The sequence below is a fragment of the Hesperophylax consimilis genome, chromosome 4, assembly GCF_061612785.1.
Source record: "Hesperophylax consimilis isolate HC1 chromosome 4, BYU_Hcon_1.0, whole genome shotgun sequence".
In the NCBI taxonomy this organism is placed as follows: Eukaryota; Metazoa; Arthropoda; class Insecta; order Trichoptera; family Limnephilidae; genus Hesperophylax; species Hesperophylax consimilis.
In genome coordinates, this window is record NC_142839.1 from 29,654,861 (window position 1) to 29,673,467 (window position 18,607).

General features: G+C 33.2%; 1 protein-coding gene across 1 annotated transcript in view; it reads left to right on the top strand.

The window, feature by feature from the left end:
* The window catches only part of LOC149424507 (protein spire-like), a 161,971-nt gene that overhangs the window by 133,699 nt on the left and 9,665 nt on the right, over positions 1-18,607 (top strand). The window contains exon 5 of the mRNA XM_089631070.1: positions 13,584-13,778. Coding sequence (XP_089487196.1) covers positions 13,584-13,778 — 195 coding nt within the window. The remainder of the gene's footprint in view (positions 1-13,583; positions 13,779-18,607) is intronic.

The window sequence follows — 18,607 nt, forward strand, 5'->3', positions numbered from 1 at the left end:
TACCGTACCCAAATTTGAAACTATCGTCCATTCAGTCCCATTTTTAAACAAAAACAATACTTCATCACTCTAAAGTATTTAAGTATATCTAGTTGTCGGATTTATTGGCTAGATTTGTTTGAAATTTCCATTTTAACCATTGCAGTAGTAATTTCGGACATAAAAGCTTTTAGCACATGTTTTGTTATTATCATTTAACTGTTGGTTCGCAGGTAAGTTTCAAGAGGCGAGGAATTAATATTACACATCGCCCCGGGGGACAATAAATAATTGCGAGCTTTTGCTGTTGAGCAATTCTGTGGCAGGTCTTTTAGGCTTAAACACTTTGCGAACTTTGTGCTCGAGCAAACTGTTGCTTAATTGAAACCCGATAAGATTTATAATTGACTTGTTTGCCTTTTCTTTTGCGGTTTCCAATTAATTACATTTTATAATAATTTCAATCTTAACAATACTCTTGAACCAAGTGGTCGACTGTAAAATCGTTGTTAATTTAATGTTTATTTGGGCTTATAAAAGTGATCAATTCCACAAAAAGTTGTTGCGTAATTAATTATTTCACTTGCATATTGTACATCGTAAGTGATCGTGTGATTTCGTTGACTCTACAGAGTGCTACAATTCATTGTTTCATAACCTTGACAGTTCAGTACCTATTCATAATGTCTGTTCTACCTACTAAAGCGGGTACTAAGTCAAAACGTAATGTTGCCGTAGAGAGCCCCGCTGCTGAGGCTGGTTCAGAGCCAGACTTTGGTAATTTACTAATTTTGTTTAAGGACGAAATTAAAGAAGAAATTAATAAAGTGTTTATGCAATTAAAAACAATGAATGATGCGCTAAGAGAGTGTCACTCCAAAATTAATAACCTCGAAGTCAAAAACAATGAACTTCAAACTAATTATAATCTGGTATTGTCCAAATTAAACCGTCTTGAGCAAACCTCATTAAAAAATAACGTGGAAATTATTGGCATACCGGAAAAAAGAAATGAAAATTTAATAGATATCATAAAATTGCTAGGAGCCAAGGCAGGTGTTGATGTTCTCCCAAATGATATTGATGGAATCTCTCGTACAAGGGTCAAGGAATTACCCAGAGAAAATCCTAAATTTACTCGTCCAATTGTAGTAAAGTTCACAGCCAGCCGCAGTAGAGATAACTTTCTTGCTGCTATAAGGAAGAAAGGCAGTCTCAACTCAAGTGATTTGAAGCTTCCCGGGGACTCCAAAATTTATGTCAACGAGCATCTGACTGCTGCAACCCGTGCGCTCTTCAAGACAGTGAGAGACTTAAGCAAGGATAAAAACTTTAAATTCAGATGGATCAAATACGGAAAAATATTTATACGCAAAAATGAAACTAGTCCCATTATTCAGGTGACATTGGAATCTGACGTGACTCAGGTTTTTTGCTGATAATCTTCTTAGATTTAGCATCGTCTCGTGTGACTATAAGCTATTATCAATTTATTTTTCCTATCTACCTTATCTTTTTTCCTACTTTAAAATATCATCCTTTGTACTGGTTTTTCTTTATTTGTATAATATTAACAACTAACTCTTTTAATACTACCAACTTTAATCCAAATTATCCTACAATTACTCTGCTTGCGTTACTACAACACCACTCTAATATTTATAATTTACTAGAACATGCTTACAACTATTTTATCAATCTTATATTTTATATATTTTATCAACTAAATGTACTAAAATGTTGAATGTATATTATCAAAATGTGACTGGACTGCGTTCTAAGACTGATAGATTTTATTTTAATGTTACCAATAACAACTATGATATTATTATGATAACTGAAACTTGGCTTGTAGACAGTATTGCTAGTGAAGAGCTATTTGACAACCGTTACCTGGTATTTAGGCGCGATCGCAATGAGCAAAAAAGAGGAGGTGGAGTAATGATTGCGTTGAAGAAGCACCTCATAGCTCATGAACGTAAGGATTTTAACACGAATGCTGAAGACATCTGGGTGACTGTTACGATTAATAATTTCATAAAAATTCATTTATGCTGTGTTTACATACCTCCAGGAGTCAATCACTCACAAAATATAAATGAATTCATGGATAAATTATGTGAACTTCGAGGACTACATCACGATGATCATTTTGTCATATCGGGTGATTTCAACTTACCTCAAATTAACTGGTCTTTAAGTAATGGTAATAGTATGCAAATTACGAATGGCTCTAAATCTGAAATTATTTCCAAACTATCTGACACCCTTTCATTTACTGATCTATCACAGTACTGCACCTTTCCAAATAATAATCATACATACCTAGACCTTGTTTTTAGCTCGATCCCTGTAATTGTATCAAATACTGACCAGTATCTCATCCCTGAATGTAAACATCATAAAAGCATTCTTGTTGACATTAACATATCTCTGGAAACTCCTATGGTGGACAACAAACGAACAATCAATCTTTTTAGGAAAGCTAACTATGAAACAATAAATAACGTCCTTAGTAGTATTGATTGGGATGCAGAATTTTTAAACCTATCAACCAATACTGCTATTGACCGCTTTTATACAATTTTATATGAAATCATTCGATTAAACGTCCCGTCAAAGGAAGTTCATATTAATAATTCTTATCCCTATTGGTTTAGTCCAGCCCTAATAAAACTGACTAAGGAAAAATATAAAGTGTTTAAAATGTGGAAAAGGTGGTCCAATCCTTTAGACTACCATGAATTCTGTATCCTTAGATCAAGGCAAAAGAAATTGTCTAGAGAATGTCTTAAACAATTTATAACAAACGCTGAACTTAATATATCTCGTGACCCTAAAAACTTTTGGTCTTATGTTAAAGGAAAAAGAAATAATTCTGGTTTGCCTCATGTTATGAAACTGGGCGAAGTGACTGCTGAAAATCCTTTCGCAATATGTAACCTGTTCTCACAGCATTTCGTCTCCACCTTTAATTACAACACTATTTCCGATGTACACTCTACCAACTATCATTTTGACAATCAAGTTAATATCTCCTCGGTATCAGTTTCAAAACAAAAAGTAGAAAAAATAATCGATACTATTTCTAGCTCACTGGGTGCGGGTAGTGATAAAATTCCGGCTTTCTTTATCAAAATGTGTAGCAAGGTAATCTCGAAGCCCCTTTTATTGCTCTTTCAATCCTCATTGAAAGAAGGTATCTTTCCTGATCGTTGGAAGAGTGCTCTCATCACACCTGTTTTTAAGTCTGGGGCTAAAAATGATGTCCAGAACTATCGACCGATATCTAAATTACCAATCTTTAGTAAAATTTTTGAAAAAATTGTTCATGAACAACTATATAACTGCATCGAGTCTGTAATACTCGTGAACCAACATGGCTTTATGAAAAAAAGATCGGTTGTATCTAATCTTGCCATTTTCATTGAAAATATTACTAAATCAATGGATGATCAAATCCAAGTTGACGTAATCTATACAGACTTCTCAAAAGCGTTTGATAAAATTGACCACAGTCTTCTTTTGTCCAAATTACTAGCTTTGGGAATTCATGGGGATTTATATAGATGGTTAGTCTCCTATCTTAATGGGCGCACTCAGGGAGTAACAATAAATGGCTTCATCTCTGAGATTGTAAATATACCCTCAGGTGTGCCCCAAGGATCTCACCTGGGACCGTTACTGTTTACAATTTTCATCAACGACATTATAAAATGCTTTAATTATGCAAATGTTCTACTTTTCGCTGATGATATGAAAATATTCCTGCCTATTAATTCTATAATTGACTGCTTTAAACTACAAGAAGATCTGTATAGGCTTAATGATTATTGTATCCGCAATCGTCTCAACATGAACACTTCTAAATGTTATGTAATTACCTTCACTAGAAATAAAATTAAGTTTGACCATAATTATCATATAGCTGGCCAACTACTCAAAAAAGTTACACAAATTCGTGATCTAGGTGTTATACTTGACAGTAAACTTACATTTGAGGCTCATATTGATATGATTGTTAAGAAAGCCCTTAGAATGCTAGGATTCTTATTCCGTATTGGAAAAGAATTTAATAATATCATAACACTTAAAATATTGTATTTTTCTTATGTTCGCAGTCATCTTGAATTCGCTTCTCCCATATGGAATCCTCAATATAATATTTACATAAATCGCATTGAAGCCATCCAAAGAAAATTTGTCCATCATTTAAATTTCAAACTAAATTCAAACCTTGACTTAAACAGCTCGATGGACCTTTATGGACTTAAGCCATTAAAAACTAGAAGAGACTCCGCAGATATAATATATCTCCATAAAATTATCAATGGCTTTATTGATTGTTCTCCCCTTCTGTCTGAAATTAATTTTAGAGTTCCGAGCGTTAGAACTAGAGAAAAATCACTTTTTCATCTGCATAAATGTTCTACTAATATAAGACAAAATGCGTTTATATTCAGAGCCTGTAGTATATTTAATAAGAATTTTAATGATATGGACATATTCTCCAGTAATTTAGGAACCTTTAAAAGATATGTAATAACTAACATTAAATAATTTTAAATATTCTACTTGAAGTTATCATGTTATTGCTTTGAATCCTTTCCAGTTACTTACCTTCCAATTTATACTCATGTGTTCAATTTAGTTGTAGGTATACATTTATTATATTGTTATTATTGCTATTGTGTAGTGTTATTGATTGCTGCTGTGTTGAAATTTTACAATACATTTTGTTTTGAATTTTAGTTGGTTATTAGTATATCAGTTAAATTTAAATTTTTGTAATTTAGCTGGTTATTAGTATATTATTTGTGTTCCTAGATCTGTTATTATTTTTTATTTATTATTTACAATTTTGTATTTTTTGTAAATTTCTCAGGCCACGGGTACAGAACCCTTAGTTTCTTGTTTTAATATTTTTTATTATTATTATAATTTTAAGTGAAAATCTGTTATTGGATTTTATCTTTATTATTTAGTTTATTCTTATATATGTAAATAATCTGTTGATTTTCCCAAATAAATAAAATAAAATAAAAATAATGTTCACCTTCGACCGAAAATAAGCTTTTTCAGCTCTGCACGTGTACTCTCTACATCTGTCATCAAAATATAATTTTCGATTATCCCCGTAAATTGAAAAATAATATGTTCGGTGATGTTTTTTGTTGTTGTTTTGATGACCATATCTTTGTAAGATCAGTGTTGTTACAGTTAAAAAACGAAAGAGGACGCAAATCTCAATGATGTGACTAACACTACAATGAAAATACTCGTCACACAATGACCATATTTGCACATATCATAAATGTATTGACCCAAGACACGGATATACTTTCAAGGAACGCAATATCCATAGTGCTTGTTCAGTTATTCACACCTCAAGTATCGACAGAGTAAAGCTTTCAGAGCATCTCTCCCGTGAATCAATTCGCACTGATTCCGTCCCAGATCGCGTGACAGTGTAATCGATATGTCACACAAGGCGCATACAATGAGTGACACAACTGGTTACCCTGTGGGCGACGATTTATTCCCAAGGGTATTATGTAACGTGACTAAAATTGGCGAGCAGCTGATTACCTTCGGCTGTATCAATTTGCGAGCGCAATGAGTAATGAGACAGGGATTTGCGCCACATCACATAACGGAATGGAATGTTAATCCGCTGGAAATTGTAGTTTAATCACACAAATTGAACGGGAACGTCACATTTCAATTTAACGTAGAAACGGTATGCGGAGCAACCGCTCTCTTCTGCAATTCATGTGAAATGGGCTAGCTCGAATTCGTGACCGATTACGAGTTAACTCATTTTTCTCTGTCATTTTGTACCAAAATCATTCTCGTTCAAACTTATCTTAATGATAACTTTTATGGTAACATTCGAATGCATTACATTTGCCAGCGTCTGAGTTATAATATATCACACAATCGAGTACGTGAATCTACGAAACGTTAAGATTATTGTGTATGTAACTGATTAATAAAACGTTATATTTGGAGCGAAATATATTGAATCGGAAGTCAAGCGTTCTTTTTATATTATTTAGTATTTTGTGTGTTCGATATGTATCAGGTGATTATGTACAAATTATCACACGTACGCTTTCGGGTATGGAGCACCTACACACAGGGTGTTGAGAGACGACTCGACTTACTTTATCCAAACTCATTACTTACTCGACTTACTTTTACTTTAAAATTCCTGAAATTATTTGGTTTAAAAAGTGTAAATGAAATTCCAGAACCCGGTGACTTTTTGATGTTTTTTTTTGTTTTCAATTTTTGTTTTCAAAACCAAACAACTGACCAACTCCTATACCCGTTTCTAACTGTCCAATACATTAGTCAAATTCATCACCGGATTCCAAAATTTCATTTACACTTTTTACTCCAAATAATGTCAGGAATCACTGGTTATAGTGAGTCAATTACGTTCTTTAAACACCCCGTGTATAGTTTACGTACCATGAAAATTAATAATATCATGGTATATAAAATATTAACGTGAGACGGTATTTTTTTCATCTAATTCTTCAGGTGTAGCGGTAAAATTTTTGTGTGTTCACTTTGCGTGATTTTGATTCACAGACAAAATACACTGTGCGTTGCAACAGAGATGAAATTGTATCCATTTTATAAGTGAGGTCATTCACGTTATTTTCAATTGTCTGTCTTATTTAACTGCAATTTAGTCCGTGAACAATTATAGATTCACATCTCCCTATGCTGCAGATTGCAAATCTCGATTGTATTTAGGCACCGAAGGAAAACATATCGATACCTTTCGCCTTGGTCGGCCCCGATTGTTTAAAGTGAATAGCTTGCAAAATATTGAACCCCATCTTTACTTTTTTTCAGTTTTAAGGTTCTGCATTATATGCATTGTTCGCATTCGTGCATTGTTTATGCATTACACAATATAATGAGTTTATGATGTCCGCATGTGGAAATAGTCTAAACGAATACCTACTTCAATTACCGACCTTATGATTTTTTTTCTATATCTGAAACATGTTTAAAACCTAGCATTTTTTTAAATTTGACATCCCTAAAATATAAGTAATTATTATAGTATTTTATCATGCGCAAATAATTGTAAATATTAATACCTGCAAACCTGCAAATCCTGATACAGGAGAAATATCTTGGGCTGTGCATTGATAAACACCCAACTTTTAAACAGCATATTCAAGATATTAAAGATAAAATCACCCCCTTAATTAGCGTATTTAGCCGGATATCATATCTGTTACCAAATAAAATTAAAAAAGGTCTATATTATAGCCTCGTACACTCACATTTAAATTACTTGATTGAAATCTGGGGAAATGCATGTGAAACATATATAAATGAACTACAGGTAACACAAAACAAAGTAATCAAAAGGCTATTTCATTTCAAAACTAGAACATCAACAAAAAAATTATACATGAAAAAAAACTATTAAAATTAAGAAAATTATATGAATATAATACATGTCTCCTTATTTACAAAATAAATAATAAACTCATATATACAAATACAGAACTCATTAAAATGTCCCAAGTACACACACACTTTACACGGCAACACGATAAAATACATTTAAACACCATACATACTCATTATGGCAAGTAATAAATTGGTTACGAGGGGAGCAACATATATAATTGCCTCCCAGACGAAATTAAAAATGAAAAAAGTTTAGGTACATTTAAAAAAAATTGTTCAGTTTTATGCTCAATCAACAAAACAATGAAAGTGAATAATATCGTTGTGTAATGTATTTGTTATTTCTAGTTAAATAAGTGAAAAATGTAATTTTCTCTTATCTAGAATAAAAAAATAAAAATAAAATATATATATATATTTTTTTTTTACTAACAAAATTTTTGATACATATACAATTCAGGTACATACATAGTATATCCATAACAAATCATTAGGTAGACTAATTATTGGGAAGAACCAATCCCTTATGTTTAATATTGGAAACCATAATTGAAACAATATAAAACAATCGCAGTTATCATAAATAATGTCTTTAGAAATTGTTTAGGACATTGCAAATTAAAACAAATTTCTTACGTACTGAAATGCTTCTTTTGATTTGCCGTAAACAGATCATCTCTCGGTGACTTCAACAAGGTTGCCGACTAATTGACGCAAACAGATCATCTCTCGGTGACTTCAACAAGGTTGCCGACTAATTGACGTAAACAGATCATCTCTCGGTGACTTCAACAAGGTTGCCGACTAATTGACGTAAACAGATCATCTCTCGGTGACTTCAACAAGGTTCCCGACTAATTGACGTAAACAGATCATCTCTCGGTGACTTCAACAAGGTTGCCGACTAATTGACGATGCTTTCGGAAGGCGAAACAACAATAAACGTAAAAATAACTATGGCTGCAGAACTTTATAAACAGCTTTTGATTTTGTTTATTGAGATGAGATGATGTACAGGGTATAACCTGGATATCCGTTTTATGTTTAATTCAGTTTTCTCATGTGAATTTCATAAACGATGAATCAATTTTATCAATAATTATGTACGCTATTACCGGGCTTGGGTAACGCACATTGAGTTGTCGGTAAATCAATAGTAATTCTGTTTATTCGAACATAACGTCGCCCACGGAGGTAGCGAGATATTAATACTCCTTCGCATTTATTAAGTGTAGGTTCTGTGCGCTGAATTGACGCCCCGTGAGAACAGGTAAGGCAGCTACCGCATTCGCACAAATCTACTTGTATCTTAGATATTTCTGCATTTTCAGCACGCCGGATAATCGAAAACGTGAGTAAAATTCGTCGTTTTAAATTAAAACGAGATCGACTACGGCAGCAGTTGCCAAATCTATAGTTTTGATAAATCGTTCAAGGAGATTACCTCGATTAATTATAAACCGTATGATTGTTAGTGTATACACGTAACTAGGTTATTAAACTCGTATGCTGAAAAAACATGAAAGGCTATGCATATTGACTACAATGTTTTTAGGATTGGGAACTTGGCGGCCATCCTGGTCAGTGCCTAGGCATTTATATACGAAAGCTAATGCAAAACGGTTTAACTATTGCTATATACGTATGTATGTATGTGTGTTTTTTAGCATATCAATTGTCTCGTAAGGACTAAGGACAAGGACCCGCCATGAGCCAAGTATTCGATCGCACCCATTATGTAAATTGAACGTTTCAGATTTCAGAATTCAAGGTTTTTTCTTGGATAGATTAATGCACCCATTCTCTGAATTATTCGTGGTGTAATCGATTGTTCATTTCAAATTAACGAATTGTTTTGTAAGAATTTCCGACAGCTGTTGTAAATTGGTAAATGTTTAAATTTTGGATATCAAATGGACACCACTTCATTGGTTTATTCTTCACTTTATTGATCATTTAGCTAGTTAATCAGCGTAATTATTTAAATCGTAGCCTTTAACCACATGCAGGAAAACCATAAGTTATTTATATCAGTAGGTATATTATGTTCATAATTTTCTTTATCCTTAGGACTTTTATATCATTGAGTGCTTCGGAACTTTTCAGACATTGCAAGTAATTTTAAGTAAGTAGGTACAGTAATATCATTATAATGATAATTGTTGTTAGTTGTATCTCGATAATGACGCTTATTATTTTAATTCATTTACGGTTACATTGAATGACTATGTACAAAACCCTTAATATCCCGATGACACATCTCACACGGGCAAAATCACGTTAAGTACACATTTCCCAATCAAATTTTATATGTTCATGCCACACTAAAATAATTAAAACAATTACTAACCATAACTAAAACGGTAAATGACCGGTCAGTGGTTGAGTGGGCATAGCGCTTGGGTCTCACCCGAGCGTCGCGTGTTCGATTCCTCGGCTGGCTAAGTCCTCCATCACAACACAAGCAACATTTTCGGCTTTCTGTGGTGGTAGTAGGAGATTTTCAAACATTGTTGGGTTATTCGTAACCTGGGAATGTTTGTCTTTCTTTTTAAAAAAAATTAAAAAAAAAAAAAAAAAACTACATCTACAATTATTCACAAAAATGTGTCGCAGGCTTAATAAAAAAAAACAATGTATACACTTTGTTCAAAACACTATAAACACCTTTAAAAAAATCTTGACTGACTCTTCTCTTTATTTCCGTACGCATTCGAATATAACATGTGACTATAATAACATTTATTTAAATTTTCTGTTTTGTTTTTTTCAAGGATTTGCCTAATCAGTAACCCAATTACTGTTAATTTACATATATGAATTAAAATGTGACCACGCCGATTGTAACGCCACTTACATCGGACAAACGGGGAGGGCATTCTCAACTAGATTCCAAGAACATATACGATGTTATAATAATAAAAACACATCCTCAAAATTCGCAGAACATCTCTTGGTGAATAATCATACCCCACTTAACAACAAGGGTCCTAAACCATTGCATATAGAAAAAAAGGGCATTAGATTAAATTTACTTGAACAATTAGAAATCAATAAACGAACGAATGACCCAAATTTAACACTAATTAATAAAGTACGGAAAATAATTTACTCACCACTTCTTAGTATTTTCACAAAACCCAAGCAGTATAATGCACCCAAATAATTCATAGCAATAAAGTCATTAGTAAATAATTAAGAACCCATTACCATTTACTGAGGGGAAAACATAGATTGGTTTAACCAACAATAGATCATGTCATCGGTGTAACCAGTAATAAATCAATGTATGCACCTTCAAAATTTAAATTTGAAATAGTATAAAAACGTCGTCTCAATGTGGACTAACCACAGTTTGAAAATGGCCTTGTAAGCCGAAACAGCTGTCACAATAATAAAAAACTAAAACACTTGCAGAACTTAATAATAATATTATCAAATTTAATCTAAATTAAATTTATAAAAAAATTAAATGGAGTTCTACGAATTAAACACAAAAACAATAAATAAAAAAAAAAAAAAAAAATCAATTACTGTTAATTAAAAATATATTTTCTCTTAATTTTATATTTACAAAGCAAAATAAAATAAAAATAAAACAAAACTAATCAATACATGTCAATACTTGTATCACATTTGATCACAAGCACATGAACACCACAGCACATGTATCCTGGTGAGGTGTTCACGAAACATATAAATTTCCATTCACAGTACTTCCTCCTCAAACCTACCTTACTCTTCACATTATAAACAGATAAAACACCATGCAAAGCACCGTTAATATACAATTATAAAAATGTTCTGCAGCAGACCAGTGAAAAATCACGGGATAGTCATAGACACGCTATTGCTGATAATACCTGGCTGAAACGTTTTCCACTATTAACAAGCGAGTAGCAGTGCGCGGGGACCGCATTCATTAGTTTTCGGTCGTTCGGCGTTAGAGCGTTGGAGGTCAAATTGGAGGTAAAACCTTAATTGACTAACAGGGAAAAAGATGCTGACCTTGAACGCGATGATATTTTACATAAAATAATAAACAACCTGTTACAAAATACTTTTCACATAAAATTAAATATAACAAAGACATTAACAGACATAACACAAGGACGTGCAATGAAATCAGATTACCAAGAATGGGCAAAGCGAATACGAAAAATAGTTTACTCTACAAAGGAATGATAATGATACAAATTATAACGCGCTGCCCAAAACTTGAAAATCTCCACGAAATGATAGATTCGAGATGTATTGTAAGAGCCGCACTATGACAAAATATAGTACGAGTATATAAGTTATAATGAATTAGCCATTTATAAACTTTGATGTATAAACTACTAAAATAAAAAGAATAAATAAAATTAAAAAAAGTTCGTGTCTCATCTAACTTCAATGGGGATAGTATGAATTTCCAACAAATCATTTCCAATTTTGAAAATGACAATAAATTTAGTTTTCCATTCAAAATAATATATTGTAGGTAGGTACTTATCGCTTTTTTGGATTCTCCAAACAAACACTTCTATTTTTGAAAATGGGAATAAAAATAGTTTTCTCTATAAAATATTATATTGTAGGTAGGTACTTTATCGCTCGTTTAGTTTCTCCAAACAAACACTTCTAATTTTGAAAATGATGCTTAAACTCAGGGCAAAAGTTCTAAAGTTCATTTTCGAGATTTACAGTGGCACCACCGAAATAAGTATTTTTAATTAATAAATAATAAAATTAATTTAACTATGCAACGCATAGAAATAAAATAAATAAATTCAGGTTATGAGTGACTTATTGGTATTTATTTGACGAAATTGTATCGGAAGAAATCACATAAACTTGATGCTATTATTTAAATATGTACCTTTTTGTTTATTAGTATTTCTTTATCGCACAGAATGCAGTTATGTCTGACGAACCAGTAGCACTTTATTATTTAGAATTTACATTTTATATCAATAATAAAATTATATCGGTATTTTAACTCCCTGCATTTTATATTTACCTTTTCACACACGAATGCACTTTATTGCAAGTAGCGTATATTTTTTCTTGTTCTTAGTAAGTACCTACATTACCTGCAATACAACCCGTAATTACGGATGTTAAGTTTTTCGCAATTGGTGTTTTTATTTTACAAAATTATTCGATCGTGGAAATTGTATAAATTCATATCGGAATATTATATTATAATATCTGGAATGTTTATAAGAATCTTAAACATATCGTGTTGAAAGACTAACAGGAAATAAAAATCTCGCAAACTTTTCTTGTTGTAGCGTGAGATTTTTTCATTAGGGTGAAAACGTATTTCTCTGAAGAGAGAGAGACATGGCAATCCTCATAAGTTGTATTTTTTTCACAAATGAACTGTAGGTTTAGGTTTATAGGTTTTATTCTGACACCGGTAACTACGTAATTCGAAGATTAATAATATTCGGCTTTGTAATGCTGAAAAGTCTTTTTGGCAGAATTCCACAAGGCGATCGTAAACTCCTACTTTTTACGCACTTGCAAATACCAAGAAATCTTGGAACAATCTCAAAATTTATGTAACTTCGTAATCCTAGTATTCCTACTAAATGTGGAATTATTTTATTTTATTTTCTTATTATTCATTGAGCTAGTTTACACAACGTTTGAATATACACGATTATAAACAAGATAATATTTCATTTTGGAACTTTAAATTTCTTGTTAAATACGTTCATTCTTTCTTCATTCTTCAGACTTTCAGGCATTTCATCATACATCTTTAGTCCTTTGTACATTAGACAGTTCTGTGATTTTGATTTCTTCATATGTGGCAATCTAATTCTATTTACATTTCTGGTTTCGTAATTATGAACATCTCTATTAAAAACAATTTCATCCTTAAAATATTTTGGTATTTGGTTGTTCATGCCTTTATTCACAAAAATTAACACATTAAATAACAGTCTCTTTTTTTATTATGCATGGGCGGGATACTCATTCGTACTTCATCTGAAAACATAGGTTTCAAGTCTAAATTACTTTATGTTGAATGGACTCGTCACACTCAGGGGAATGGGAGGGGAAAGGAATGGTGTCAAATCACAAATTCATTCCACTGAAAATGGTTTTCATCCTTCATCATAACGAAAATCGTTAGCATAACATTAACCCTTTATTATTTGTTCCAGCGATGTTCGAGGCACGCCGGTCGGTCGGGCGCGGCCGCGCACTACCAGGCCGTGTGCCGCGCTCTGGTGGTGGAGGCCCTCGAGCTGGCGCAGTTCCTTGCCAAGGTGAAGGACGGCGGGGCGAGGGACCTGGTGCGCAGGGCCGATGCTGCCACCTCCTGCCGGGAGCTGGAGAGCCTGCGCTTTTCTGACTGGGTAAGTCTCTTTCTCCCGGTGTTGTGTTCAATACATTAACACAACACTTTGTAGTGATTATGTTGCACCTAGATTAATCTCACTGCCCAACACACATTTTAGTGCGTCAAAATTTTGATTTATTTCTGGTTTAGATGGATACACTTTGCAGTTGAAGACGTCGTTACTATTGAAATTTTGGATATAAAAGAAATATATATAATATATTAACCCTATATTTGTGTGCGGTAGTGCGGCGAGGTGCGCTCTTATAATGGTTGGGCTATGCAGGGTGTTAACGGACGTACTTGACTTACTTTAACCAGTGATTCCTGAAATTATTTTGAGTAAAAAATGTCATCTAAATTTTGGTCTTTGGTTGCTTTTTTCATGTTTTATTTTAATTTAACAAATTTTAAAAAAAATTGTCGAACATGTCACTGGTCACCCAACCGAGTATCCGCTCAATCGTTAATATCGACTCTAGCGTTGATCTTACTTGGCTTTTTGAAAAAAAAAACATGAAAATTGTCATCGGAGACCAACATTTCTTTCACATTTCTTACACCAAATGATGTCAGGAAGGACTGACACTTCTTATGAATCTTTTAAAAACAATTATATAATATTATTAATAACTGATAAATAACTACTACGATGTACTGTACACTCCTCTTCCAACCACAAGCTGACGCTTCCGTGAAAGAGCTGTATTCATATCTCATAATATTTTGAAACCTAATGTAAATATTATTTTTTATGCATACTTATCTTATTTTTTTTATTAAAAAATTTCCTGTGATTTGTTGATACTTTGTACATACGATTTGTTTAAACTAACAAAATAGAGTAAATCTTATTAATAAGTAACTAATACGCAGCACTTGCATACTGCGAATAACATTGTATGCATGGACAGTTTGGAGGTCTTGTTTTGTAATTTTAAATGTAGACTCGTTATATAAAAAAAATGCGTCCTTGCGAGAGCTCTGAAGGGGTATCATCAGTACCTAAAACAGGGTGGGAAAGTGGTGGGCCTCCTCCGGCTCAATGGCAACGCAACACTTATTACTTGCAACAATTTTTCAACTTGCAACGAATTGCGCAATTATTTACAGTGCAACTTTTATTACTTATACATATATCGCGAGTTGCGAAACTATTTACCATGTAACACTTATTACTTATAAACTTATAACGAATTGCGCAACTATTTACGAGTACTTTTGATCTTTGATCACCGCTTGATATTTAAAAATTATTTCCGCTTGAAATTAAACATTATCTAATTTTAACTTCACATTGAACTTTTTGATTTTCAAAGTGTCAATGGTAAACTAATAATTGTCGCTTGCGAGCCCTTACAAATAATATTTTCGCTGATATTCATCAATCATGAAAATCAATATATTGTCTCTTATTCTTACATCGGGATACTCAACGGCTTACATAAGGGATGACTATCGAATATTTAAAAAAAAAATAATTAACGTTGCGGAATATTGCGAAATTCTGACAAAAAATGGATACACATGAACGAAAACGTTGCACAAGTCGCCCAAGAGGAAACTCACGATGTTTATCTAGGAAAACTCTTCCTCTTGTGTTTCATTATTTCCTCTGAATTAGCATATATTTCTTGTACCTTTGTCTACTCATCAGGCGCCGATTCATTAGGTGCACCTGTTTATACAGTTAACATTACCAAATGCAGTGTTATTCTCATTACTGCTTCATTATTTGTACTTGGTTTGTTTCCTTTAATTTCTCTTTTCCGGTGACTACCAGTGTGTTCCATTCTGTCTGCATAAAAATGAGAGCAGATGTTTTACAAATAGGTTATTCATTTTTATTTGAATGTTTGACTTAATTAAATCCATTTTTTAAACGCGTAAATTGAAACTACTTTTTGTTAGCGTTTTTTCACTGTAGCAACAGTTCAATAAAGTTTAATGCCAGCACGTCCTGCTTCAGCGCAATGGCGTATTCCCGACGCTACATTTATGTTAATCGAAACTGGTATCGATTCCTTTACAACCGTCCTCTTCCTTTGTGCCCTATAAGGGCCAAAAGTAATGCAAGGAAAAAAGACCGGAACACCTGGTCATAAATCTTCATTTCTGCTATACGGTGAACTCCCTCTCGGACCGTTAACCCTCTTGGTTCTTACCGCGTGGTTATGGTCATACAAAACCAGTCTTGTAAAAGTGCATTTCTTTGGTTTCCGGGCCTATTTTTGTAAAGCTTGGACGTATTGAAACGATGAGGGTTAATACGGTTAAAGCACTCGAGCTTGTTGCCGGTTGCCATATGAGGTAACTTTGCTTTTGCTTTGGTGGATTGAGTTGATGAGTTCACCTTTATGGAATATATCGTCCTCGCGTCGATTCTCATTATGCAAGATGTACGTTAGGTAACGTTGAATTAAAATCCATCATTTTTATTTGCAAGTTCTTTGATACGACAGTATTGGTTATGGTATAGAAGTCTTGTTAGGGAACTTTACTTCTGTAAATATTATCTCGAGATCAGGAGAATCAAACATATATTAGTACGTTTTCGAAATTCAATAAATAAAGATAAATATTATGAAAACACTATTTGGTCATTGAATTTATCTAACCGGAGAATATTTTCAGTTGATTCAGTTTTCATTGATCGTAGTAATCTGAGATGAAGTCTTGTTCATGTGCCATACTACAAAGGTCATCGAATAACAGTAACGCTTATCAACTTTCAGTAAATTACGCTTTATCAAAAATCATATCTTTCATTCACTTTCCTCTTGATATCAAAACTGCAATCACCAAAAAGTTGCTTGGAGTAATTCTGGACGAACAAGAAATCTACGCAGACGCAGTGTCGTAACCGGGCCTAGATTTCTTTTATCTGGAAGCAAAACGGTGGTAAATTAGATATGAATATTATAATTGTTTGCGCTTCACCATAGTCATTTATTCATTTATGTGATTAAATCAATTGTAGGAAATTTGTAATTGAAGTAGGCAGCTTTTTAGTTGCTTTGTTTAACATCCTTCTTAATATATTTATTTATCGGTGTTCGTTAGGACAAATGAGTAGTCATTATTTATACGCTTGACTTAGCTTAACTGAAGTCTTTCAAATTGTTTGTTGTGGTTTCCACTTTAAACGTCTTTAAATATCTTAACCTAGTTTACTGTGCATTGAGCAAAAATGAATTATATCATCTAAGGCATTATTTTTGTAATGGACTAGTCGATCTTTATTGCGGCTTTTATCTCATAACATCTCTTGCATTAGTTTCAACAACGGGGGTTTAGTGTGTCTAGTAAGTAGGTACCTAATGGGTTTTAAGATTGTGTGTTTATGCATTGTCTGTTTGGTTGATAATTATCTGAACGTGCATGTATAATGAATTAGCAGCCGTTTCTTCATAATCGTATGCAACAAGTCGTCGCATGGAATATATTATTTGCAAGTGTTTGTGTATCCTTTAACTTTCCAAAGCATTAATAATACACAATCACCTCCCTGGGTTAACGTCATCATGCAAGTCGTTTTATCTTTGATTGTGGAAAAGATGTATGAATGTGGCTGAAACAAGGAGTGTCTGCCAAGACAGATGTGTATGTAGTTCCATCCTACCGGTTAATTCGTGTTGACCCCTGTGGTTAAACGACATAATGTTTGTTAATGACTTAAAACAATACCCGGAAATTGTGATTTAGATTAGTTTCACGCTAGAAAACTTTTACGAAAATTCATCCCACCATAGGTATAATTACATGTACATAAGCATCGTGTTAGCAAATTGTATCTGCTTTCACAAAATTTGCATTATTTGGTATCACAGCTCATCTTATCGGACACATCTTATTGTGATATTGTAGATAGGACTGGTAAGACGTCACCAGTGTTTCAAAAATTCTTTCATTGCGCATTGCAGTAAAACGAATGACTAGAAAAACATAATCAATTTCGAAAATCCACATTGTTATCGTTGAGCATATCATGATATTTGAAAGATTAGTACCGGTGGATTCCGGTAGATACCTGTCAATAACCCACATTGTGTATTTACTGGATAGTAGTAATATCGCCATATTTTCAATAATTCAGAGCAGTAAAACCATAACTATTCTGTTATTCGAAATTGCTATTATTATTTTAGGAGCATTACGAATTTATAACTTCCAGCTTGTTAAACGAAGCGTGGTTTCATAGCTTTTACCAGACACTGCCGGGGGAGTATTGGGTATTGAGTAGTAGCTGTGTGTAAAGTGTGCATTGAAACGAGTGAAATTGATTGCGTGGCCTACAGCAGGGATTCTAACAGCCTAACTCAAACGATATAGTGCAATATTAATGGCTCACTCACTCATTAGCATTGGTACGCAATTCTGAGATAAACTAGGAACCTATTTAAAGAAACGTGTAATTATAAATCTCTATTGAAAGGCTTGACCTACGGCGTTTAATCATTAATAAGCTAATGACAGTAACGTAATGATTATGCCGCATAGAAATGTACGTTCTTGTACGGGAAGTAAAACACACAATGAGAAGGAAATGTGGGTATAATACATCAGTTTCTATAAAATGTATTTGCTAGTACAAGTTTTTACTCATAAAATTGGTAATTTCACGACAAAAACATTTAAAATGTACATCGTTTACCTTTCAATCTGATTTATCCTTTACCCAAATTCGTGTACAAACAAATTACTGATCTATTACACTGAACAAACACATCGAATCGAACGATTCTAGGGCATGTTTGGACTTACATATACCACGGTATGTTGTGCATGAATATTTATTGCAACACATTGTCACTTGTCGTGTCAATATTTGTTGAATGGGGTTCG